We start from the raw sequence: 22,056 nt of genomic DNA, 5'->3' as shown, positions 1-22,056 counted from the left end.
GGGGTGCCAGAACAACAGAAAGACGAACATGGATTAGAAAACCTATTCGAAGAAATAATATCAGAAAACTTCCCTGAGGTGGGGAAGAAAAAAGTCACACAAGCCCAGAGAGTTCCAAACAAGGTGAACCCGAAAAGACCCACACCAAGACACATCATAATTACCATGGCAAATGTTCAGGATAAAGAGAGAATCTTACAGGCTGCAAGAGAGAGACGGAAAGTAACATACAAGGGATCTCCCATTAGATTATCAAATGATTTCTCAACAGAAACACATCAGGCCAGAAAAGAATGGACGGAAATCTACAAAGTGATGCAAAGCAAAGGACTGAATCCAAGAATACTCTATCCAGCAAGGCTATCATTCAAAATTGAAGGGGAAATAAGAAGCTTCACAGACAAAAAAGGGCTAAGGGAGTTTATCACCACCAAGCCAGCCATGCAAGAAATGCTAAAGGGACTGGTGTAAAAAGAAGAAATATCAAGCTCAGAAAGAAAACAGCCACATACACACACACAAAAAAGAAATGGCTACAAACAAATACCTTTCAATAATAACTTTAAATGTAAATGGACTAAATGCTCCAACCAAAAGACATCGAGTGGCTGAATGGATAAAAAAACATGACCCATACATCTGCTGTCTACAAGAGACCCACCTCATTAGAAGGGACTCACACAGACTGAAAGTGAAGGGATGGAAAAATATCTTTCACGCAAATGGAAAGGAAAAGAAAGCTGGGGTAGCAATACTTATATCTGACAAAATACATCTCAAAGTGAAGGCCATAACCAGAGATAAGGAAGGCCACTTCATAATACTAAAGGGATCAATACAACAAGAAGATATAACCCTGGTAAACATATATGCACCCAATGCAGGAGCACCCACATACATAAGAAAACTTCTGGAAGATATCAGGGGAGAGATCGACAACAATACAATCATAGTAGGGGACTTTAATACACCACTGACATCACTGGATAAATCCACTAGACAAAAACTCAGCAAAGAAACAGCAATCCTAAATGACTCACTAGATCAGATGGACTTAATTGACATCTTCAGAACACTTCACCCCACAGCTGCGGAATATACATTCCTCTCAGGTGCTCATGGGACATATTCAAAAATAGACCACATATTGGGTCACAAGCAAAGTCTCCACAAATTCAAGAAGATTGAAATCATAAAAAGCTTCTTCTCAGACCACGATGGCATAATGTTAGAAATAAACTACAATAAAACCAACCCAAAATACTCAAACACTTGGAAGCTGAATAGCATGTTATTAAATATTGATTGGGTTACCGATGACATCAAAGAAGAAATTAAAAACATCCTGGACACTAATGACAATGAAAACACAACAATCCAAAACCTCTGGGACACAATGAAAGCAGTCCTGAGAGGAAAGTTTATAGCTCTACAGGCCTATCTCAAAAAACAAGAAAAAATGGTAGTCAATCATCTAACTCTACAACTCAAAGAATTAGAAAGAGAGCAACAAGAAAACCCCAGAGTGAGCAGAAGGAAGGAGATAATAAAGATTAGAGCAGAAATCAATGAAATAGAGACCAAAAAAACAATACAGAAAATCAATGAAACCAAGAGCTGGTTCTTTGAAAGGATAAACAAGATTGACAAACCCCTAGCCAGGCTCACCAAGAAGCAAAGAGAGAGGTCCCAAATAAACCAAATCAGAAATGATAGAGGCGAAATAACAACAGACCCCACAGAAATACAAATGATTGTTAAACAATACTACGAGCAACTCTACTCCAACAAACTGGACAACCTGGAGGAAATGGACAAATTCCTAGAAAAATACAACATTCCAAAACTCAATCAGGAAGAATCTAAAAACCTCAATAGGCCAATAACTATGGAAGAAATTGAAGCAGTCATCAGAAAGCTTCCAGCAAACAAAAGCCCAGGGCCAGACGGCTTCACAGGGGAGTTCTACCAAACATTCAAGGAAGAACTAAAACCTACCCTCCTCAGACTACTACAAAAAATTCAAGAGGAAGGAACGCTTCCAAGCTCATTCTATGAAGCCAGCATCACCCTAATACCAAAACCAGGTAAAGACATCACAATGAAAGAGAATTACAGGCCAATATCCCTCATGAACATAGATGCCAAAATCCTCAACAAAATCTTAGCAAATCGGATCCAGCAGTACATCAGAAGGATCATACACCATGACCAAGTAGGATTCATCCCAGAGATGCAAGGATGGTACAACATCCGTAAATCAATAAATGTGATACATCACATAAACAAATTGAAAGAAAAAAACCACATGGTCATATCAATTGATGCAGAAAAAGCATTCGACAAAATCCAACACCCATTTTTGATAAAAACTCTCAGAAAGGTGGGAATAGAAGGATCATACCTCAACATAATAAAAGCCATATATGACAGGCCCACAGCCAACATCATACTCAATGGACAAAAACTAACACCATTTCCCCTAAGAACAGGAACAAGACAGGGATGCCCACTCTCACCACTCCTGTTCAACATAGTACTGGAAGTATTAGCCATTGCAATTCGGCAAGAAGAAGGAATAAAAGGCATCCAAATTGGAAAAGAGGAAGTAAAACTGTCCTTATTTGCAGATGACATGATATTATACATACAAAACCCTAGAGACTCCATCAAAAAGCTACTAGACTTAATACATGAATTTGGCAATGTAGCAGGATACAAAATTAACCCCAAGAAATCTGAGGCATTTCTATACACCAATAGTGAACTTTCAGAAAGGGAGATCAGAAAAACAATCCCATTTACTATCGCACCAAAAAAATTAAGATACCTAGGAATAAACTTAACTAAAGAGGTTAAAAACCTCTACTCAGAAAACTACAGGACGTTGAAAAAAGAGATAGAGGAAGACATAAACAGATGGAAGAACATACCATGTTCTTGGATTGGTAGAATCAACATCATTAAAATGTCCATACTACCCAAAGCAATCTATACATTCAACGCACTTCCCATTAAAATACCAATGGCCTTCTTCACAGATCTAGAACGAACTCTCCAAAAATTCATCTGGAATAAAAAAAGACCCAGAATAGCTGCAACGATCCTGAGAAAGAACAAAGTAGGTGGGATCTCAATGCCAGATATCAAGCTGTATTACAAAGCCACTGTTCTCAAAACTGCCTGGTACTGGCACAAGAACAGGCATATAGATCAGTGGAATAGAATAGAGAGTCCAGAAATTAGCCCAAACCAATATGCTCAATTAATTTTTGACAAAGGAGGCATGAACATACAATGGAGCCAAGATAGTCTCTTCAATAAATGGTGTTGGGAAAATTGGACAGACATATGCAAGAAAATGAAACTAGACCACCAACTTACACCATACACAAGAATAAACTCAAAATGGATAAAGGACTTAAATGTACGACAGGAAACCATAAAAATTCTAGAAGAATACAAAGGCAGCAAAATCTCAGACATATGCCAAAACAATTTCTTCACTGATACAGCTCCTAGGGCAGTTGAAACTAAAGAGAAACTGAACAAATGGGACTACATCAAAATAAAAAGCTTCTGCACAGCAAAAGAAACCATCAACAAAACAACAAGAAAACCCACCTCGTGGGAAAACATATTTGCCAACGTCATATCTGATAAGGGCTTAATCTCCAAAATTTATAGGGAACTCATACAACTTAACAAAAAGAAGATAAACAATCCAATCAAAAAATGGGCAAAGGATCTAAATAGACACCTTTCAAAAGAGGACATTCAGAAAGCCAAGAGACATATGAAAACATGCTCAAAGTCACTAATCATCCGAGAGATGCAAATCAAAACAACAATGAGGTACCATCTCACACCTGTCAGAATGGCCATCATCAACAAATCAACAAACGACAAGTGCTGGAGAGGATGTGGAGAAAAAGGAACACTTGTGCACTGCTGGTGGGAATGCAGACTGGTGCAGCCACTATGGAAGGCAGTATGGAGGTTCCTCAAAAAATTGGAAATGGAACTCCCATTTGACCCTGTGATCCCACTCCTAGGAATATATCCCAAGAAACCAGAAACACCAATCAGAAAGGATATATGCACCCAGATGTTCATAGCAGCACAATTCACCATAGCTAAGATCTGGAAACAGCCTAAGTGCCCATCAGTAGATGAATGGATTAGAAAGCTGTGGTACATCTACACGATGGAATACTATGCTGCTGTTAAAAAGAAGGAACTCCTACCATTTGCAACATCATGGATGGAACTGGAGAGCATTATGCTAAGTGAAACAAGCCAGTCAATGAAGGAAAAATACCACATGATCTCACTCATTCATGGATAATAAAGACCATTACAAACTTTTGAACAATAATAGATACAGAGGCAGAGCTGCCTCAAACTGATTGTCAAACTGCAGTGGGAAGGCCAGAGAGAGTTGGGGGACAGGAGGGAGGGGAGTAAGAGATCAACCGAAGGACTTGTATGCATGCATATAAGCATAACTAATGGACATAAGACACTGGGGGGTAAGGGAGGGTAGGGGTTTGTCAAGGGGGGGGGGGGGAAGGATACTTATGTAATACCCTTTGTAATACTTTAAGAGAAAAATTAAAAAAAAAAAAAAAAAAAAAAAAAATGTCTCGCCTCCAGAACTGTGAGAAATAAATGCCTGTTGTTTAAGCCATCCTATCTATGGTATTTATTATGGCAGCCACAGCTGACTAATACAATCAGTCTTAAAAATATGGCCTTAATTTATATGAAAATTTCATACTTTAAAGTAATAACTGTATGGTTTTTGTAGGGGTTCAGGAGGCTCCATAAAATGTGCCACCCTGGCACACAGATTATTTTGAAGTGAAGACAATGGAGGCCCACAGCTCTCAGGCAGCACATTTCACCTCCCCCTTAACTATCTAAAATATTTCAGGTAAAGGGCCAGGGCCAGGAAGAGCACTAGAGATAACCACGAAGGGTGTGGGCTCTGTATGGTAGAGGCACTCCTCAGGGCTTAGAGACCGGTCCTCTCTGTGTCCCATTGTCTCTGCATGTCACAACGAACATTGGTTATTCCATCTCAAAAAAAAAAAAAAAAAAAAAAAAAAAAAAAAAAAAAAAAAAAAAAAACTTGAGCACTCCTCTCCATCGCCTCAGATGACCTAGTTCCAATCTCCTCGCCATGGTGACTTCTCCCTCTATATTTGCCTGGTTGATAGTTTTGTGGATTCTGTTTTGACTGAGACCTGGGGCGTTTTTAGCCACCCTGGCAATAACCTTCCTTCTTACCCTGCCAACCCCCCTCCCTTTTAAATAGACTTTATTTTTTAGAGCAGATTTAGGTTCAAAGTAAAAATGAGTACAAATTACAAAGAGTTCCCATACAACCTCACATGTATAGCCTCCCACACTATCAACATCCCCCACCAGAGTGCAAGACTACAGTAGGCCTTCCTTCCCCTGGCTGCCGGTACCGGCTTCCCTCTGGCACCCGGGACCTGGGCTTCCCTCTGGCACCCGGGACCCGGGCTTCCCTCACAGCCCTGACTTCGTCCAGAAGGTTGTCTGGTCTAATTAGCACATTATGCTTTTATTATTATAGATTTTATTTATTTTTTAGAGAGCGAGGAAGAGAGAGAAAGAAACATTGATCAGCTGCCTCCTGCACGCCCCTCACTGGGGACTGAGCCCACAACCTGGGCATATGCCCTGACCAGAAATCTAACCCCCTCCTGTCTGTCTCTGGGGGATGCAATTTCAGTTTCCTCCAGTGGTTGCTATTCCCAGTTTGATAACTTTACCTGAACAAAGTTTCTCTTTTTTCTGCACCCTGGGTTGGGGATTCCTGTTGGCTTTAGATTGGCGGCAGCAACCTTTTATTGACAATACCAAAAAGTGCAATTACCAGATTGTATGGTAAGAGTGTATTTGTGTGTGTGTTTTTTTAAAAATATATTTTATTGATTTTTTACGGAGAGGAAGGGAGAGGGATAGGGAGTTAGAAACATCGATGAGAGATAAACATTGATCGGCTGCCTCCTGCACACTCCCTACTGGGGATGTGCCCGCAACCAAGGTACATGCCCTTGACCAGAATTGAATCTCAGATCCTTCAGTCCACAGGCCGGCGCTCTATCCACTGAGCCAAACCGGTTAGGGCTGTATTTGTTATGTTTAAGAAACTGCCAAATTGTCTTCCAAAGTGGCTGCATCATTTTGCTGCTTTTTAAAGGCACAGCTTGGTCATTTCGCTGCCCTTTTAAGGCACAGCTTGGTCATTTCCCTGCCCTTTTTTAAAAAAAATACATTTTATTGATTTATTACAGAGAGGAAGGGAGAGAGATAGAGAGCTAGAAACATCGATCAGCTGCCTCCTGAACATCTTCTACTGGGGATGTGCCCGCAACCCAGGTACATGCCCTCGACCAGAATCGAACCCAGGACCCTTCAGTCCGCAGGCCGACGCTCTATCCACTGAGCCAAACTGGTTTTGGCTCCCTGCCCTTTTAAGGTACAGCTTGGTCAACTGTGCCAAGGCACAGCATTGACTTCTTAGGTAGATGGTACCCCAATTCTCAGTGCCCAAAGGTCTTGAGAGACACTTTCGTGGATATGGCAGGGTGCACACTCTGGGGCAGTTCAGGACAAATTCCTGCCTCATGTCAATTAACCTAATGTGTGTTATTAGTGTGTCTGAACTGGGGCAACTTATACTGTATTCAACTCATCTATTGCTATGATGGTTGTTGAAAGTCAGAGAAGCACCATTACATGTTTGATATATGTGTGTGTGTAAGACCCAGAAAGCATGGCTGTCTCTTCTTCCTGAACACTCACACGTCCAGCTGTGTCCTTCTCCTCTTCCCTGTAACTCTACTACCAACTAGCTGGGCATCCCTTCTCATTCATAGGGGATTTGCCTTCTGACTCATAGTTGTTGTTGGTGGTGTTTTATCTCATCATCATGAAATCTACCCCCTGACTTCTCGGTTCTATAAGCTTCTCATTTCAACAAGCTTTCCCTCACCTTTCTCTGGCGCCCCACTCCCATAATCACCATCAGAACCCTCACACCAGTACAATCTGCACTGCTCAGAAATCTCAATTTCAAATGAGTCACTCTCTAAAATACCACCATCTATTTTTTTTTCAGATTCACTCACCACAATTCTTTGAATTCAATCCCTCTAATCCCTTGATCCCACATCTTTCTCCTGATCCATCAGCCCCCTTCTGTCTTCTCATCATCCCTCATTTAACGCAAATCCTAGAGTCGAACTTCCTGCCATGTCCTTGCATTTCCTTCTGTTATTTACACCTGGCTGGCAAACTCCAATCCTCACTGAAGTTCCCTCTGCCTTCTCTGGGCCTGTCCCCAGCTGTTCCAAGTTGCTGATTAACAACCACCCGACAAAGCTTCATTTAAAGTCTCAATCTGAAACCATACGGCCACTTGTTCTCCTGGCATACCTGTCATGCTTTCCTAGGTAACTTCCCCATTTTCTGAAATGACATTTCATATCTTCTTCTGTCTGCACACCTCCCACACTCTCTCCCCCTGAATCCCCTGAATCCTGGCTAATGAGGAAGCCTCAAACTCCCTGAGAGAATAGCAGCCAGAGAGGAAGGAGTTCACCTTCTCACCCAATCTAGAAACACTGAGTTGGCACCTGGCTTCTGCTTCCTCTCTCTCCTAACAATAACATTCCTCCTCTGGATGAGCTCATCTCTCAAGGCGTTTGTTCCTTTAATGATCATCTTCTGCATAATCACATCATCAGAGCCCCTCCCTCTCCAATGCTTCCTTTCTCTTTTTATTTATTTAAATTTGTATTCATTGATTTGAGAGAGAGAGAGAGAGATCTATTTGGTGTTCCCCTTATGTATGCATTCATGGTTGCTTCTTGTATGTGCCCTGACCAGGGATCAAACCTGAAACCTTGGTATATCTGGACAACCCTCTAACCAACTGAGCTACCTGGACAAGGCTCATTCTTCCTTTGTGTTTTTGTATTTGTGGTGGGAGATGAGAGAGTATAATTTATATTAAAGCCCACATATACAAATAACCTCCCAGAAATTTATGTTGTGTTCTGTTACAATCCTCACCCCCACAGGCAGACATTGTTTTGATTTCTATCACTTTAATGTTTCCTGTTTTTGGACTTTACATAAATAAAATTGTACAGTATGTACTCTTTTGTTCAGTTTAATACTGTGAGATTAATCCACGTGGTTGTGTGTATCAGTAGTTTTCTTGCTGAGTAGTATTCCATTGTATGAATTCTCCACAATTTGCTTACCCACTCATCTGTTGATGGAAATTTAGGCTGTTTCCAGGTTTGGCTACTATAAATCAGGCTGCTCTGGATATTCTTGCACAAATCCTTTTGTGGGCATACATTTCACTTATGCATTTCATTTTTGATCATAGATGGTTTATGCTTAACTCCACAAAAAACTGGCAAACAGCTCTTTAAAGTGGCGGCACCACTTTGCATTCTGATGCAGTGTCGTCCCAGGTGCTTCACCTCCTCGCCAAATTTAGGATTATCAGTCTTTTTATCTCCGTGATTCCAGTGATGCAAGAAGTGCTCAGCACAGTCCCTGGCATAAGATTCGCCCTCCAAAGAGGTTAGCTATTATTACCAGGGTTAATGCTCAAACATTCTAAATAAAGGGCATCTAAGTTTCTTCTCTCTTATAAACCATTTTACTCTTGTATGAAGCCCACATTACAATAACCTCCAGTGTTGACCATGCACCTGTTTACGTATTAATGTTTAAAGAGACGCCCATATCTATTAAAGTACTTTCTTGGCTTTATAAAGAGAATAGCGCAGAGCATCACCAATGCCTCCCACGATGAACAGCAAGTGCTTTCTCCTGCAGCTGCCTTAGTGTAACTTTCCACCTTACTTTGCTCTGGGTTATGTTCCCATCGCCTGGGGATTACATTCTCTTTAGAGCTGCGCTTTGCCCTTCCGACAACAGCAGGTCTGGGCCACCAGCACCTTATCTTGTCTGCAAAACTGGGTTGTCCCCCCCCCCCATAAGCACAGCTTCCGGGGGGAGGGCGCATACAGAAGGGGGGGAACCTTGCGGTCAGAAAGGGAAGTCTGAGAGGGACCAGACACTTGCTGGTCTCTGGGTGGCAGAGCAAGCTGCTCCATCGCAGCTGCTCCTGAGCAAGCTGCCAAGGGACCCATTCCCTTTGGCAAAGCCTGCACCCCAAGACCTCCTCCTGTTCCCACATTTTTCTCCGCCCCCTGCCGGGGCTTAATTATCTCGTTTAGCTCCCTCCCTACTGGCCTCCTGCCGGGCTGTGCGGAGCGCTCCACCGGGCGCTGCAGCGGCCAGAGGGGGTGGCGGGGCGGCGGGAGTAGGGCGCTTGAGGGGACAAGATGCCCGAGAACGGATCCTTCCGCAACTGCTGCGAGGCGGGCGGGCGGGCCTGGCGCCCAGGCTGGCCCGGAACGGGGGGAGGGCAGCCGTCCGGGCACCCTCGGCCTCCCTGGGTGGCTCCCGCTCTGTTCTCGGTGCTCGTCGTCACCACTGTGGTGGACGTCCTGGGCAACCTGCTGGTCATCCTCTCGGTGCTCAGGAACCGCAAGCTCCGCAACTACGCAGGTGAGCGCCACGCCCGCTTCTGGGCTCGGGCGGTGCCCTGGGCCTTGACCTCGCAATCCGCCGCCCGGTCCCTCCTGGGTGCCGGGGTCCCCGGGGTCCCCGGTTCATTTCTCTCTAATCTAGTCCCCAAGTTTGGTCCTGAACTCAGAAGTTAGGGGGAGTTGCTGCCTTCGCCCCCGACGTGAGGCTCTGACGCTCGCCTCTTGGAGCTGCTGAGGGCGCACTTGGCGCACCTGTGCCGGCAGGACTTGGGGAAAGTTTTTCTTGCGCCCTTGGTGGCGGGACGCAGGAGCTGCGGGTACCCACGCGGCTGGACAGCCTCGCTCTCCCCTGGAGCTCCAGCTTGTGCCCCTCGCTGGCCACAGGCATCTCAGGATCTTGAATATTCCTCACTCTCCCCTCAAGCGCTGTGGCTTTCAGTAATAAGTGCTTAGAAAATATTTGCTAAGACAATGCGTGCATTAATGGAAGCATTCCGGTGGTTTTGTGTCAGGAACTTATCTCCAGGGCCATTTGAAGATCCAGTTCCAACGAGAGAGTGCAAATGCAGAAATCTGCAGGCTCTGCCTGGACCGAGCTGGATTGCTTTGAGATGGTCTGTTTTGGTTGTTTGTTGGTTGGTTTTTGTCCTGAGGACAGGGCATTCGTGAGATTGATCGAGGATTAAAACAATGATTTGGCCAAATAGTGCTGCAGTCTTGAAAATGTTTTCCCCCTTTCAGCCCACTCTCATTTCTGTTTTCCCATTCTCAGGTCTGCAAGGAAACACAACCAGAGGGAGGGAGTAGTGAACTCTGACCCTGGAGGATCCTAGGAGTGTGCTGACCATTTCTGCTTGGAAAGGAGCTCAGTGACCTATTTGTCAATTTGCAATTTCCCAGTTTGGGCCTTAGAGGCTACTCATATACTGGCATGAATTAAAATGAAAAGGTAACAGCAGAAAGCCAACTATATAGCTTAAACATGCTTTCCTAAGGAGCTAGGCTGTTCAGAATGGCCATTTGTAGTCAATGGCTGTATGTTTACATTTCGGGGAGGCCTGTGACTCTAGGATTTTTATCTAAAGAACAGACAAACAAAAGTGAGCTTCTGTCCCTACTAAGGAAAGCAATAACTCAGCCTTTTCAGTAGCGGTGGCCAGTATTATTTGGAATATTTTCAAGATATTATTGTGTCCTTTGAGGAAAAGCCTGTCTATTAGGAAAGAGCAGGTTATGATTAGAAAGCTGAATTTAATACTGTCCATCGCATCGTCTATTTGCAGCAGCCACAAACATTCATTTCCTTCACAGAGGGACAGGGGCAAGCAGGACCATGCCCTCCAGGTTCTGACACTGGCCACCTTTCTCCCTGAATGATGGGGTGTTTAGAGCAGGCCTGGTGGGGCTGTGGCCCTGCTCAGTACTGTGGGCTGCCTGCCAGGAGAGAGCTGGTGGCTGAGGGCAGAGTGTGCCGCTTCCCCCCTTCTGTCCTGCTGGCCTTTTCTGCACTGCTAGCTGGGCTCACAGAAACCTTAGTGATTTGAGAGCATGGTCGGAGCAGGACTTGCACGTGTTACATTTCTGTCACATCCTCTATTCCATCCTTCCTGCCTCCTGTTGAGTCTATACAGCTTCAGCACCGGAAAATAAACATTTAACACTATATCTACATGACATTGATTCCTCACACACTGGTGACTGCTCTAGGCATTCAGTTTAACCATTTGGCTTTATTAATGATAGTAATGAAAAATCATAGTATTGACTTAAAATAATGTTGGCAGTGTGAGATTTCAGAAGGTGCTCAAAAACTTAACTTTGAGCTCGGCTGGTGTGGCTCAGTGGTTGAGTGTCAACCCATGAACCAGAAGGTCATGGTTTGATTCCCACTCAGGGCACAAGCCTGAGTTGCAGACTTGATCCCCACCCAGTTGGGGGGTGTGCAGGAGGCAGCCAATCAATGATTCTCTCTCATTGATGTTTCTACCTCTCTTCCTCTCCCGTCCTCTTGAAACATTTATATAGTTTAAAAACTGAATTTTGGCCGAGACCGGTTTGGCTCAGTGGATAGAGCGTCGGCCTGCGGACTGAAGGGTCCCGGGTTCGATTCCGGTCAAGGGCATGTACCTGGGTTGCGGGCACATCCCCGGTGGGAGATGTGCAGGAGGCAGCTGGTCGATGTTTCTCTCTCATCGATGTTTCTGACTCTCTGTCTCTCTCCCTTCCTCTCTGTGAAAAATCAATAAAATATATTAAAAAAAAAAAGAAAAAACAAACAAAGAAACAAAAAAAAAACTGAATTTTGAATAGTTAGCACCATTCATTCCACTATTAATCAGGTCTTCTCTTATTAAAGAGTTTGGGTTTCCTTTAGGAAACACTGACCTCAGACCTTTCTGTAATTAAGTCTGATTCCTCAATTCCTTGGTGCTAAGAAGATAGGCATGACAATGAGAACACATATTTCCGATAACCAAGGCACACAGTTTATATTAAGGCCATAGCATCTTTCATAACAGACAACAGTATCCTTTGCCTGACTATTACAAACCCAGTTTCTCTGGGGGGCAGACCCCTGTCATTCTTAACAGGAGTATTCCTGATGGCAGGGTACATGGTCAGAGTCATTGTCCTCTTTTTTTTTTTTCAGGACTGCCCTGTCTGCTTCTGTTGCTGCAGGCATTGGGTTGACTTTTTCAGAGGTGGAACTAGTGAAAGGCAGACAGGAGAGATGGAGGGAAGGGGGAGACAGATGCAGGGAACTGACTCCACTTAGAAGGTAAGGCCAGGCATGTGCTCACTCTGCTGTGTTCTCAGAGCCTCGCACAGCACACTTGGCACAGGGTTGGCATCTCATCCTTCTCAGTATGTGCTTCCTGGGTACCTGTCATACTTGGGGCTACCCTGACAGCAGCTGAGGACTTTCCCTGTACTAGGCACTGCTCCTCTTACCCAAGTCTAGACCTCCCCAATGTCAGTCCCTGGATTTTTACTATCTCTTCCTTTCCATGCTGTTCTGGAACCTTCTTCCATCAAAGTCCTTCTCTCTTTTCTGTGTGTTTTTCATGTCTGCCTCTTAACCTTTAGCCAACACATACCCACACATACAGGGGTCTCCAGTGTTTAAAAGAAAAAGAAACTTTCCTTGATTTTTCTGTCTCCTTCTACCTTCCTTCCCTTCTCAGCAGACATCCTATATAATAAAAGGGTAATATGCAAATTGACCCTAATAGCAGAATGACTGGTCACTATGACACACACTGACCACCAGGGGGAAGACGCTCAATGCAGGAGCTGCCCCCTGGTGGTCAGTGCGCTCCCACAGGGGGAGCTCTGCGCAGCCACAAGCCAGGCTGCCGGCTGCCAGTACAGTGGTGGTGGTGGGAGCCTCCACCACTAAGGATGTCCGACTGCAGCTTAGGCCTGCTCCCCGCTGACAAGTGGACATCCCCCAAGGGCTCCTGGGCTGCCAGAGGGATGTCTGACTGCCAGCTTAGGCCCACTCCCCCAGGGAGTGGGCCTAAGCCAGCAGGTGGTCATCCCCTGAGGGGTCCCAGACTGCAAGAGGGCACAGGCCGGGCTGAGGGAACCCCCCCGAGTGCACAAATTGTTGTGCACCGGGCCTCTAGTCTATATATATATAAAAGCCTAGGCGACCCAACAACCAAAAGACCAGTCGCTATGATGAGCACTGACCACCAGGGGCAGACACTCAATGCAGGAGCTGCCCCCTGGTGGTCAGTGCGCTCCCACAGGGGGAGTGCTGCTCAGCCAAAAGCCGGGCTCACAGCTGGCGAGAGCACCTGCAGTGGAAGGAGCCTCTCCTGCCTCCACAGCAGGGCACGGGGAGCAGCCTTGTGGGAAGCGGGCCTAAGCTATCAGGCGGACATCGCCCAAGGGCTTCTGGACTGCGAGAGGGTGCAGGCTGGGCTGAGGGACCTCCCCCACCCCACCCCCCCAGTGCACAAATGTCATGCACTGGGCCTCTAGTAAGCAAATAAATAGGCTGGCCCTGTACAAAGTCTCTCAAGAGGTGTGGAGAAATTGCTGAATTGACCCACAGTCCTTGCCCTCCAGGCGTTACAGGGTAAGGAGAGCCTACTTAATCATGGGGCTCTGTCCTACTGCTGACCTCTAATGGAGATGCCTCTAGGTGGCAGGTGTCTTTGGACTGCTGAGTTTGTCCGGTTTGGAGTGCTTGTTATCAGAGGAAGACCAAACTGGGCTAAGGTGGAGTCCCTCCCTGAGGTTGCCTGAGCTCTCCAACCTCATAATTCAGTTATGAATACAGTACCTTATTATCTCTTCCCGAGCAAAAATGAACACATTTTAAATCCCATAATTACATCTTTAGACAAATAATCATGAAAGCTCATGATATTCTTTAATTCTTACAGTGTAGCTCTCCATAGCCGAGGGATATGAAGACTTTCAGGTTTGACTGCCTTTTCCCCCACTCCAGAAAGTTGGATTCTGTATTAGCATGACACACTGCAAAACTGAGAAGATACTGATGTTGTTCTTACATCTCACCATTCTACATATTTATTGCTGAAAGAGTAGAAGTTAGGGAGCTGGGAAGTAAATTCCAAATTCTCAGTTTTTAAGGATCTCATAGGCACATCTTATCTTCTTTATCCTCCTCCTCACCACTGCCTTCTCACAGCTTATCTCACAGGCATCCTAGTCCAACACTCACTCTGCATCTTACTCCAGCACTTTGAACCTCTGTCTTGTTCTTCCTCTGCAACTAATAATAATATAAAAACACCAATCCTAAATGATAGCTGATATTACTATGTGCTTATTATGTGCCAGGTACAAATCTCATTTGAAAGAAAGAGGGAGAGGAAAAGAACGAAAAAACCAACCCTGCACAATCCCCCATCAAAGGACATACCTTTCTAAGTCCACTCTACTTCTCTCTTTCCCTTGAAGATGAAACCTACAGCACGAAAATTTATTCCCCAACATTCAACAGAATTTTCCCCTGCTGATATCACTGTTGGTCTCCTAAATGCTAAGCTAAATAGGAATTTTTCTACGCTTCCTCACTTTTGGAGATGACCAGGAAACTTACACCATTGCCCTTAATCCATTTGATATTTCTTTTTGTTGATTTCTCTTCTTTTTTTTTTTTTTTTTTTTTTTTTTTGCACTTTTTCTCTGTGTGGCTATAGGCAATTCACATAATTCATGTGTTGGATTTTTGGTCTAGAAAATGGAAATCACACTCTGAACATTAAGGGATTCTGTTGAGAAACGTGAGTTAATTTATATAAATACACATTGTGAACTGTAAGATGCTTTACCAATTGTTGTTTTGTTATGACATATAATTAAGGTAATAAAATGCTACTCTGAGAGTCTCCAAGTGATCTCTTTTGATGATTCTGGAAGAATGTTTTATAATACACAGTTATTTTTTTTAATGAATGCTTAAGCTCTTAAACATATTTTCTTCTTTTTAAGTAGTTGAAATATCCCCTATCATATTTTATTTACACTATTAGCTTGCTTTGCCATCCTTTCCTCCATTAATTAAAGTGAAGTTAGATTTCAACTCAGCCCTTATGACCCATCCACATACTCTAGGATTTTCATAAATAATGTGACTTTTGCAGAAAACAATTCCTGCCCTCAAATAATTTGGGAATCGAATTAACAGCTTACATTAATATAAAAGACATTGTTTCAGTATTTGTAAGAAAATCAAGTTTTTGATAAATGATCTGTTCACAATGATTTCAGATGCCTATCCTTAGAAAGTAGCAAAGATATCTCACATTCATTTCTTATGCCCTTTCCCATACAAGATCCTATTTGAGGGGTCCTATTTGTGGGATGAAGGCGGCCTGTTGCAGGGTCTTGGTGGTTTTGTCCAGCTTCTTGAATTATCCTGCATAAGTAGCCCCATCCCCCAACACTACCCCAAGTCCCACGCCAGCTTATTTATTCCCCACTGTTCCCACCATCTCCTTCTGGCCTTCCTCCCAGCTCTCACCACACCGAAGGGCCACTATTTCTGTGTCTGCTCCCCCAACAGCACAGTTGGCATCTCAGCGGTAGGGGCCGTGTCTTTCATCCATCACTGTGCCTACCCAAGCATGGTAGGTACTCATTACTGTAAATGTATTACATATTTGAATGGGTGGAAGATAGAAGAGACCGAAAGGCACAGGAAGTTTAATCCTGTTAGAAATAATAGACCATCTGTTGACTTCCTTATCATAATCCTCACTGCATCTTGTTTTTATTTAAGTACCTCCTCTCTGAGACCCTGAGCTTTGTAAAGGGGGGGAGTGTGCCTATCTTGCTCACCACATTTCCCTGAGCCCTGGCATAGGCAGAACCAGTAGCAGATACTCAGCAATATTTGTTGAGTAAATTACTCAATGACTGTGCATTTCTACACCGCTTATTTGAGCTTAGTGATGAGTGACAATTTAAATCCAACAAACTCTTCTCCCGGGCATGCAGGGTGGGCACGAGGATGAGAGGTAAGGGCTTTGTCTTCCAGAGTTCTCCTATCTGATAAAAACTAGATAGCTCAACACTCGCTGGCTCTTTCCCGGTGTACCAGGTCCTTGACAAGAAATAGGTTTCCCAGAAAGAAGGAAAGAGAGGAGGGGAGAAGAGAGGGAATCGTGATGGTTGATATGTGAAGGGTTGTGCTTTGCGTGTGAATGTGGAAGGGAATTACATATTAGTAAACAGAACCCTGTTGTCTATGTTTGCTAATACGCCCTGTCTGATGGAGGAAAGTGGAAATAAGTCACACTGGGACTTGTGACATAAATATTCATCAGAAGCCTGTGCACGGGGTGATGACCAGGGCTGTGTGCATCCTGGCTGATTTCTCACCTGTCTGGGGAAGAAACAGATAGAGAACCGGTTATCTTTCCTTGACTGTCATCCAGGTAGAACCTGACTTCTTACAGATGAGAGACATAACCAGAATTTTATTCGCCTGACTTAGAATGATGTCAAGAAAGCCAGAAGACAGTATGACATCTGGGCAGTTAACTGTACAGCATGAACTGGTTGATTTCAGCCTTTTAAGAACAGCCAGAGTAATAGGGGAGAGTAATTGAATCACTTTCCACCTGGAGTTGGATGTGTTCTCCCCACTATTTGCCAGCTGTTTGCCAGCCTTTGGGGCATTATTAGGGGATGAGCCACATTAACATGGCAGAGTTTGACTCACTTTCCTGGGGAAACAGCTGGACGGTTTGCCCCGGCGCCCAGCAGCTCTTGACTTTCTCCCCAGATACTGGGAAGTACCAAAAGCTTGTTTGCCACTTAGCAGGCCTGGCAGAGACCAATATTCCTGTGCTGGAAAGAAGCAGTTTTCCTCATCAAAACAGCCGTATGGAGTGTGCATGAGGAGGGGGAAAGAGGCCTTCAAAAGACAAGCAGGGAACTGATGAAAGAATCAACACAGAGAAAGAAGTTCATTAACTCACCCAAGTTCACGTGGACACAAAGTGGCCGAACTGAGATTACCCCAAGTCACTCCAACTCCAGCGCCAACTCCAAATGTCAAAGGGACATTTAAAATTCAGCTGAAAACAAGAACTGTCAGAGAGGAAATCCCCCCACTCTTTTGGGACCAAATAAGGTCTGAGTAGGGGAGTCTGAGACAGAGCTACCAGTGGAGACAGCACACAAGGCTGGGAATTAAATGGAGAAGCAGGAGTCCCCTCCACACCCCAGGAAAGTCCTCAGATGTGTGCATTGCTTGCCTTACAGAACCAACCAGAAAGAACACAAGGGGCTTTAACCCATTGAGTAAATAGATTTCCTAAAATAGTAGCTTGGATGGAATCCTGCAGGTCAATCTGAGGCCGGAGTCTCCTTTACCATCACCCTCTATGTGAATGTCTCAAGAGACAGGGCCACTCACTCACTACCTCACAAACACTCCAATTGTCCAAATGATTTCTTTCCTCTACATCCTGTCTCCCTCGGGCCCTAACCTAGTTGTCTGGACTTAGGAGTGGTTAGGTCCTGAGAACTCCCAGGGAGCTAACAGATTTCTTTGCTGTTGGTTCTGAGTGGGGTTGACCTCAAACCTCTGAGGCCAAAATAGGCACTTCAGGACGGCTGCCTGTGGGTCTTCCAGGTTTCCAAGGGCACCTGGCGCATGTCCCATGGAAACTTCGTTGAGATGGGGTGAGAATGTGTGTTGGGACAGGGGAGGGCTGAAGAACCTTGTAGGTTCCTAACTGTAAGTTTGAGTCCACCTCACCTAAAGGTCTGACACAGGGGAACCCCCAGCTGGGTGCCTCTGAGCCTCCCCTTATCTGAATCCTTTTGAAGCCAGACCACAGCCTGGACTCTCTGATCACTGCCTTTTGGACTCTTCCCATCTGCCTGACCCTTGGGTTCCTGGGCTGGTCACATTGGCCTCTGGAGTGCAGAGCAGATGCATGGTGGCAGTGGGGCATCAGTGTCCCTGCCTCCTTGGAGAGTCCCCCCTGCAAATGCATTCCTTCTGCCCTCTGTGGTCAGCCACTCTTCACCATGTGGCAAGAGGACAGAGGACTTGAAACACTGTGTCCAGCACCCACTGTGTCCCCGAGGGCCTCTGCTGGTGGGAGAGTGTCTTTTGAGCTCACAGTAGGGGCTCAGAGAGTATAACACTTGGTGAATAAAACAAATGGCATTAGGGACTTTATGTTGTCCGAATGGTCAGGTTTTTGGTGCTTCATTCATGAGTCAGTGTTTGTTTAGAAACAGAGACTGTGTTCTTTCGGATTAAGTCCTATCTCCTCCCTAGGATGCTGCCCAGAACATGCCTACAACATACTGATCGATGGTTGTTGAGGTTTTCTGAGGCTCTTCCTAGATGGCTGCACTTGGTGATGCTGGAGAATGTTCTATTCAGAGGAGGGAGGCAGTTCAGGAAGCGAGGGGATGTGCAGGCACAGCTGGGAGGCCCATGGATGCTGTGAGACCGGGAGCATCCACAGCCCCTCCCCTCCACAGAACTGGACTCTGAGCCACCATGCCAGGTGAATGCCACATGGCAACATGGCTTCATTTAGGCCCCAGGTAAGGCAGACAGGGAAGCACCAGAACTCATCGTTCCCGTTCTCATAACCTTTCTTCCATGCCACCTGCAAAATGCAATTCGCATTTAGAAAAATGAATTAAAAACTCTTGGAAAGTGCCTGTCAACCAGTGGGGAGAGGATGCAGAAGGAAACTGTCAGAGAGAGATGCGGAAGGTGGGCAGGAAGAGGGGAGGGATGGCAAGTCCATACTCCTGATTCTCAGACTCATCTCCCCAGAATCCTTGCCAGAGTTAAATGATCAAAACCACGGAGCACCTGTGCCTGTCATGAAACCAGTTACCATTCGTGAGCACCCACTGTGTCCCCAAGCATGATGAACCATTATTTCATTCTCATCCCCCGTTTACAAATGAGAAAAATGAGTCCCGGAGAGTCTGAGCAACAGCTTCAGTCACACAGTTAGTGAGCAGAGGTGCGGTTGGAACCCAGAACTCCGTGTCTCTCAAAGCCACTGGTTTCCACTCCCAGTACTAACAGTAACCCAGTTAGTGACTATGAAGTAACTGAACAAAGAATAGAACATGTTACAGAATAGAAGTCCTGAGGTCTCATCCTGACTCCTGCTTCCTGTTTCCTGTTCCAGGTAATTTGTTCTTGGTGAGTCTGGCGTTGGCTGACCTGGTGGTGGCCTTGTACCCCTACCCACTAATCCTCATGGCCATCTTCCATGATGGCTGGGCCCTGGGGGAGGTGCACTGCAAGGCCAGTGCCTTTGTGATGGGCCTGAGTGTCATCTGCTCCGTCTTCAACATTACTGCCATTGCCATTAACCGCTACTGCTACATCTGCCACAGCGTGGCCTACAACCGGATCTACCAGCACTGGCACACCCCGCTCTACATCTGCCTCGTCTGGCTCCTCACCGTGGTGGCCTTGGTGCCCAACTTTTTCGTGGGGTCCCTAGAGTATGACCCACGCATCTACTCCTGCACCTTTAACCAGACGACCAGTACCCAGTACACCGTGGCGGTGGTGGCCATCCACTTCCTCCTCCCCATGGCTGTCGTGTCCTTCTGTTACCTGCGCATCTGGTTGCTGGTGCTCCAGGCCCGCAGGAAGGCCAAGTCCGAGAGCAGGCTGCGCCTGCGGCCCAGTGACATCCGGAGCTTTCTCACCATGTTTGTGGTGTTTGTCATCTTCGCCATCTGCTGGGCCCCGCTGAACTGCATCGGCCTTGCTGTGGCCATCAGCCCAGAGGAAATGGCTCCTCAGGTGCCAGAAGGGGTCTTTGTCACAAGCTACTTCCTGGCTTACTTCAACAGCTGCCTCAATGCCATCATCTACGGGCTCCTCAACCAGAACTTCCGCAGGGAATACAAAAAGATTGTCTCGGTCCTCTGGAACCTGTGGTTCTGCTTTCAGGACACTTCCAAGGGCAGCCACACTGAGGGGCAGCAGGGCCAGGATCTACCTGTTGTTAATGCCCGGCACCCCGTCCAAGCAGACGCTCTCTAGCCTGGATCTGAGACACACCGGCTGGATGGCAAACTCAGCACTGGTAGAAGTGAATCTGCTCCAAGGGTGAGATCAGCCACCCTGCTGTGCTGTCCTGTTAGCGTGACAGCACGTGCCTTGTGGAACTTTATCCTGTGGACAAAAGCCTGTTACCACCCTTGGTTCAGGCTGATCAAGGGACAACTGCAGGTACTGGGGGCCATGTCCCCCTGAGCATAGGCCCAGACCTGGCAGATGTTCTCAGTGGTGCATTTGAGGCTTGACGTCTACAAGGTCTAAAGAAGAGACAGAATAAGGAAAGGCCTGGGGCAGAAGAAGCCAATGCTCTCAATCCCCACTTTCGTCTCCTTGCTGCTTTCTCTTTTCCCCCCTGCGGGGTGGCAGGAATGGATATCTTCCAGTTAGCAAGAATGAAGGAGCAAGCTCTGCAGAGCTGGAAGGTGGGTAGCTGTGTAGGGGCCTCAGGGGACTGGGGTGGGTGCAGAGGGCAAGCAGTCTACATTCTCCCCCCCTGACCTTTCCTACACATACATACATGCATGCACCTGCACACACACCATCATATATACATTGTACATGCCACCACATCACACTGTGTGTGATCTGTATATATGTACACATCACACTATATGTGGTTACAGACCACAAATGAGCTACACATCACTCTTCATGTGCTTGAAACACAAAGTCTACCTGGTTTCCTTGCCTGATTTTTCCAAGTTCAGTTGAGGGACTTGGGACAAGTCCCCTAACCTCAGTATTTCTTAGTTACTCACCTTAAAATGGGATCATCCAGTTCCTCATAAGATAGTTGTGATGAATTGCTGAGGACAATGCCTGGCACATGGCTAGCACTGAGTAATCACTAGTTTTTACTATTATTCTAACTACACAAAATGAAAGGCAGCCTTGAAGGAGAGAAGAAATTGCACACACACACAGGAATAGGAGGAAAGAGAAAGGGAAGATGTGTGTGGAAGTGGGAGAAGGGCAGCTCCATCCGAATTTCTGACGGCTAGTGTGTTTACGGACTTGCTATTTGTAGACGTCAGGTCTTCATTTAGCACCAACAGACTTATCTGCCTTCTTCAAATCCACAAATATTAATCAAGTACCAGTCTAGCAGAAGCAACAAAGGGCATGTTGTCTGCCCTCTGAGAAGCCATAGTATGTTAACAAACAATATCAGCTAACATTTATTGGGTGTTAGCTTTGTATCAGGCATTGTGGTACATGCTTGGTATGTATTATTTCACTTAATCCTTATTAAACTCCTTGAGAGAATATTATTATCCATATTTTTCATAAGAAACTGAAACTCAAAGAAGTGAGATGATTTCCTGAGTTCACAGAGCTGTTGAATTCAAAGCTAAGTGTGGAGCCCAAGTCTGTCTGATGACAGCACCCACTCTGGCTCCCTTCCCCCTATACGTACAGCTTAGAATGTGTGGCAGCAACAAAGTGGAGTGGAGTACATACCCCAAGTATATAAAATGCCTAGAGGCTCCAAAGAGAGAGAGAGAAGGTCCCTCAGCCAGCCGGCTGCTTCCCAGAGGAAGAGCCCAGATGCCGATCTTCCGGCACCAGGCTGGATGCTCTCCTTCCCACGTAATGTGAGGAACCAGGCCGGGTGCTGTGCTTAGTCACCTTGTTGCCTGGGAGCTTGTTAAACATTAGCAAATGCTCTGGGCTCCACAAACAAGGTTTCCAGCGTGGAAATCCGGGGAAGGCCCTAGGAATCTGATTCAGCCCCTGGAGGTCAGGACCAAACTGTTAGAAGTGTAGGTGTTCCAGCTCTGGTTGCTGGCACTTGGGATCCAGTTGCTGAGTGTGGAGAGTCCGCCCAGGGAGACCTCCCAGTTCAGACCTCAGTCTGAGAGACTCATGAGGCCTAAGGCTTTTCCTTGA

General features: G+C 45.7%; 1 protein-coding gene across 1 annotated transcript; it reads left to right on the top strand.

Annotated features, from left to right (window-relative positions):
- The first annotated feature begins 9,407 nt into the window (after positions 1-9,407).
- On the top strand, positions 9,408-20,148 carry MTNR1B (melatonin receptor 1B). The gene is made up of 2 exons (XM_070426901.1): positions 9,408-9,633; positions 19,277-20,148. The coding sequence occupies exons 1-2, from the start codon at positions 9,408-9,410 to the stop codon at positions 20,146-20,148; spliced, it is 1,098 nt and encodes a 365-aa protein (XP_070283002.1).
- The last annotated feature ends 1,908 nt before the right edge of the window (positions 20,149-22,056 follow it).

This window comes from Myotis yumanensis, unplaced genomic scaffold (genome assembly GCF_028538775.1).
Source record: "Myotis yumanensis isolate MYYU_CA2020_CCGP unplaced genomic scaffold, mMyoYum1.0.hap1 SCAF_10, whole genome shotgun sequence".
Classification (NCBI taxonomy): Eukaryota; Metazoa; Chordata; class Mammalia; order Chiroptera; family Vespertilionidae; genus Myotis; species Myotis yumanensis.
The sequence above is the reverse complement of the archived record's forward strand: the minus strand, read 5'-3'. Positions and strand labels throughout refer to the sequence as shown.